At 43.6% G+C, this 5,614-nt stretch overlaps 1 protein-coding gene across 1 annotated transcript; it reads left to right on the top strand.

The window, feature by feature from the left end:
* The first annotated feature begins 850 nt into the window (after nucleotides 1-850).
* LOC123148875 (E3 ubiquitin-protein ligase BOI) lies at nucleotides 851-2,425 on the top strand. The gene is made up of 2 exons (XM_044568393.1): nucleotides 851-1,405; nucleotides 1,507-2,425. Exons 1-2 carry the CDS (start codon nucleotides 1,007-1,009, stop codon nucleotides 2,056-2,058), a joined length of 951 nt encoding a protein of 316 aa, XP_044424328.1. The 5' UTR covers nucleotides 851-1,006; the 3' UTR covers nucleotides 2,059-2,425.
* Nucleotides 2,426-5,614: the final 3,189 nt, after the last annotated feature.

Here is a 5,614-nt window from a genome sequence, read left to right on the forward strand (position 1 = left end):
ATGGTCGATCTATCGCCACCAAATCAATTACTAGCTCATTCATTCCCTTCTAATTTTGACCCCTCATCTCTACGTCTACGCTTTGTCTTACTATATTATTTTTATCAACCATCTACAGCTAGCCAGCCAAAAAACGCCTAGCAGTAATATATACTTCCTCCGTTCCAAAGTATAAGGCTTTGCAAAGATTTCACTATGAACTACATACGAAGTAAAATGTGTGAATGTACACTCTTTTTTTGAGCATTGTGAATGTACACTCTAAAGTACATCTATATACATTCGTATGTAGAACAGATGGAGTATATCTCAGCACATTAAAGTACGTACGTTGATTCTGCATGCAGATGCAGTGCATGAACGTAGTACGTAACGCATGCACGGTTTCCTTCTTCCTGGAATTGCCCTCCAGTAACCACGGCTTTGTACGTGATTCCCGATCTTTAACAAGTCCAGAGCGCGTAATTTGCTTTGCTTTGTTAAGTTTCCTTATACCCCAAGATTCGTGCGTCCAGAGATCAAAGGCTCAACGATGCGTGCTGATTTGGCGCCACGACATATACTAACTTAAACGATACAGTATATGGCCAAGGCTTGGGTTCTGCAAATTAGTCAACCGATCGATGGAATCGTCGGGAACGGAAGCCAGCAATTTCGGTGCAGAAAGGTAATATAACGCGGGGAATTCGTGGTTTCTACTGCAAATTTAGGGAGAGATTGAAACGGAAGCCATAAATAAAAGGAAAATTCCCTCCTGAACAGGGCCGGTCAATCTCATCGTCAGTTGCATTCTCACTCAGGATGCCAACCAAAGCCCGGTCACGCACCATAAATACCCGGCGGCCTGCCATCTACGGACCTCGTTTCTTTGCCACCCTGCCCGCCCGTCCCCTCTCGCCGATCGATGACCTCACCTCCCACATCTGACTAACTCCGGCCAGGGACGCATCGCCTTGGCTGTATATATAGGAAGCTAGCGGACGACCCGCGCGCCCCATCAATCGCCATGGCCTCCGTGGACCTGCAACGCCTGCGCCACATGTTACTCACCACCGGCGCCGGCGGCGGTCACCACCAGCTCGCCTCCGCCGCTACTATCCCAGCGAGTGGGCCTTGTTATGGTGCTGCGCTGCCGAGCCAGCGGGACCACCACATGTGCGCGGACCTCTTCAGTCTGCCGCCGGCGACGATGACGACGACGTCGGCCACGGAGCAGTATTCCGAGTTCTTGGCGATGGCTGCTGCCAATCTGGCGAAGAAGGGCGTCAGGCCCGACGGTGGTCAGGAAATGAGCACAAACAAGCGGAAGCGCGACGGGCGGTCGTCGATGCTTGCCGCGGCCGACGTTCTTGCGGCCCACGTCCAGCAGCAGACCATCGACGTCGACCGCATCCTGCTTAAACATGTAAGTCACATGCCATGATCAAATCGCCGCCACCGATCGATACTTTGCGTTTCAGGCTTTAATTTCTGTGTAGTTTTTATTAACCGTGGTCGATGATGCAGGCGCAAAATTTGTGGACTACTCTGGCGGAGCAGAGGCAGAGCCACACGAGGCTGATCGTCTCGACCGTGGAGGCCATGGCGGCGAAGCGGCTCAAGGCCAGGGACGACGAGATTGAGCGGATCAGGATCATGAACTGGGCGCTCGAGGAGCGCCTTCGGAACCTCTTCATGGAGGCCCAGATGTGGCGCGACATCGCGCAGTCCAACGAGGCCACGGCCAACGTGCTCCGCGGCGACCTGCAGCGGGCGCTCGACTCCCAGGCGGTCCGTGACGGTGGAAGCGGCGACGGTCAGGAGGACGACGCCGAGTCGTGCTGCTGGGGAGAGAACCAGGTGCCTTTGTGCGCGGAGGAGGAGGTGGGCACGCCGGCAGTGGAGGAGCGTCCCGCGACAGCAGTAGGAAGGTGCAAGGGATGCCGCGAGGACGCGGCCGTGGTGCTGCTGCTGCCGTGCCGGCACCTCTGCGTGTGCGCGCCGTGCGCGGCCGCGGCACAGGCGTGCCCGGCGTGCGGAAGCGCCAAGAATGGCAGCGTCTGCATCAACTTTTCGTGATGCGGGAGGAATAGTTTTAGAGTCGACATTTGGTTTCCTTCTAAAACTTACTAGAGTCGACTTTTGTTTGTATTCTTTTGTTCACTTTTTCTTGTTGTTGTTGACGGGAAGCACCATGCCGTGCCACGTTGGGCCACTGACATGTAAGCCAGCTTTGCAACAGGCCCACATATCAGTGGAAGAACAGCAGGGTGTCGAACGGTAGAGTATCCTCCTCCTTGTTGACGGCGGTAATAGATAGGAGGATGGTTGGATAACATAGATATGAAAGGACTTGTATCCTTTTTTTTTAGTTTAGCTTTTTCCTTGAAGCCGTTGAATCAATTGTTCAACAAGAAGAAAAACAGTTCGTAGTATTACAGATCAATGCTTGAAATTAAATACATAGATTAGAAGTTGAACAACATATATGGGGCGTGTCTAAGGGTTTTTGCACCAGGGATGGTGAAGCAGGTCAAAGATAGAAATCCGATTTAGATCCAACCGTCATAGAGAGTGACTTGAATTTAAAGAATTTTTCCTGGGTTGGCAAAAGGTTGGTTGCCAAAATTCAAACTGTCCAAAGATTGATTTGAATTTATAGAAAGTTTTCTCGGCTGGCAAGAGATTGGTGCCTAAATTCGTACAACCAAATATATAGAAGATCATTATTTATAAGAATCCCAATATCTGGCGTCCAGTTGCCAGGGGGGTGGAGGGAGGTCCTCCGGACCCCAATATCTGACCCCAATAAACCTCCTGCAAAAAAAACTTTCAGGAATAAACCTATGTAATCAACGAATGGTGTGAAATTATCTGCAGTATTCTCTAATTGGCACCTTTAGAGCTTCTATTTATTTGGACATGCGCTGACAGTAATCTGGCATTTAAACCATAGAAAAGTATAAAGAGACAAACTTGAATCTTGAGGAAACACAATAGGACTTTTGGGGAGTTATGAGTTCAATTATATTATTGAATGCAAATACGCCCACCTGTGATAAAGATCAGCAATCAACAATGGAAAAAATACCATATGATTCCATAAGAATTCATCTGCTACTACTCTTCATTAGTTGCTATATCTCCCAATATCCAAATGTTTTTTGTGTCGGCATGTTACGGTTAATATATCATTTCAGATCTTGTAGTTGGAATGTGTGTCTTGAGGTAATAGGATCAAAGCTCTTTCTAGTATGCTTGTGGTAAATGTATTGGTGCCGCTAAAAACTCATTGTATGACAGCAGGTGGCCAATGGTATTGAGGTTGGTGTCCTACACCTAAGACCATTTCACCAAGAATTAGATGCCCAGACTTTGTGTCTTCTTCTTCTAGCCAACATGTCACTAATATGTGTGTGGCAATTGTGGTCTCATGATAGTACAATATCATGCCTCTCGATCTTCCACATATGCTTCCAGATGCTCGTGACAATATTCTCTTACTTGAATTGTCTATTTAGCCTAGCAAACTAAAGCTAAGTAACAATTGGTGTATGTTCATAAAAAGCTGCTATTAAAATATTCCATCTTTAAACATTGCCATAGTTTTTTTGTCCATGTTGTTCTGCATCAACATATAATTTAACAGGCTGGAATCGGATTACTAATTTATCCGAATTTTCATTGCATGTTCTATTTTAGATTCATAAATTAATTGAATATAATGAAAATTGATTTACACATTAGTTTGTTTTTATTAATCTGAACTTATTAGTCTGAGTTGTATTCTTTGTCAACCTAATAAGATATATTTTTAATATTATTATTTTAAACAATCTGACTCAAATCTGGTTAATTGTGCAAATATAGATTTTATTATAGAACAAAAAATTGTTTTGTTCTCTATTTATTTGCATGACTCCAAGTGTCATTCTATTATTCGTTCGTTGTCCTAGCTGAGCTCATATATGTCCACCCAATATATGCATGTGAACGTATGGGGTGTTGCTTGTGCTTGCTTACATGCTATATTCACCAAGAGGTTTAATGTCGTAGTACCATTCTTTTAGGTTGACAGATTTATGTGTGCGTTTGTTTTTCTTGAAAGAGTTGTTCATATGCTGCATTGGTGGACCTATAGGATTTGGATACAACCAATGCTGAACTCGATTGTCCTATAATTAATAATAAAATCAACTAATCCCTGATCGTGTAACCATGTTTTTAATAATTCAATATTTAGAATTGTTACTTCAGAGGTTAGATGTTGTAATCAAATTTATTTACCTAGAAACAGATAAGATCGGGCAAAGAGGTCGAGTTGGAGCCGCTAGAGATATGCTAGCGCGTAGGCTGCAGAAGCAGCGGTGTGTTATACATGGCCGGACTTGATGCATGTGACGGAAATCTTGTATGGTTGAGATGAGCGTGTGTCCGTCGATCGTCATGGCAACCGTGCGATCAAGATGACAGTATACTGGGCAGTGGGTGCAATTTGTTTGACGCATTAAACGCGATGCGCATAGTCAAACAAAGAGGGCTTAGCCTGGACAGCCGTGTAGATCCAATGTTTTCAAGAAAAGCGAAACAGAACATGTACACTTAGGATACTAGTAGTGCATTGCTTTGGATTATTGCATACTGACTTGATGGGCTTCTACGGTTAGCCTTGAGGCCCATGGACATGCTTCTTCTTTTCCAATTCTTACTTGATTTGGAGGTCAGGTAGTGCTTCTTCTGAGCAACTAGCTAAAGAGTGCTCCTTTAGGAGCCTCGCAACGATCAGCGCCACGTGGCTCGCTCTCGGCCATTCGCCACGTGTCGCGCTCTGGGCGCTCCTTTCGGTTTTAATTTTTTTATTTTTCCGCACGTGTTTTCGGTTTTTTGGGGGGTTTTCGACGTTTTTGTTTTTCATATCTTCCTTAGCTTTTCAATAAAAAAATTAAAAAAAGATTTTGCGTGAAAAAACGTGTTTTTTTCCTTTCACGAGAGTCACGGTTTTGCTTTCACGAGAGGCACGGTTTTGCTTCGCGAGAGTCACGGTTTTACTTCCCCAATGATAGACCTGCTTGTACATAACTTTTTTTTTAATGCACTTGCTTGTATATAACTTGGCCTCCTCCGTACATGAGTTTGTTTTGTATGTGTTCATGTTAGACTATTTTGACTACTCAATAATAAGCTTACTCGTACATGATTGATATTGTGCGTAACTTTCTCAACTTTTAATCTCAACCCTTATAATTATAATCACTGGATAATCTATTTTAGCCTGTGTAGATTAATGTGATGCGTTGTTACTAAATAGAAATGCCCATCTTATAATAGATGCCATCCGCACAATAATATGCCCATCTTATTACTAAAAAAACCATGCCCTTATAAAGAAAACTGCCATCCTCTTAGAATAAAACTGTCACCCTCCTATCTTATCATAGAAAATGACATCTCTCTTATAATAAAAATGCAACCTCTTAAATAATAATAAAATGGCATCCTTGTAATGATAAAAATTCCATTCGATTATAAAACGAAAAAATGATATGCTCTTATAATAAAAAAATTACATCCTCTTATAATAAAAAATGTCATATTCTTATAACAAAAACACCATCATCTTATATATAGTAAAACT

This window comes from Triticum aestivum, chromosome 7A (genome assembly GCF_018294505.1).
Source record: "Triticum aestivum cultivar Chinese Spring chromosome 7A, IWGSC CS RefSeq v2.1, whole genome shotgun sequence".
Taxonomy (NCBI): Eukaryota; Viridiplantae; Streptophyta; class Magnoliopsida; order Poales; family Poaceae; genus Triticum; species Triticum aestivum.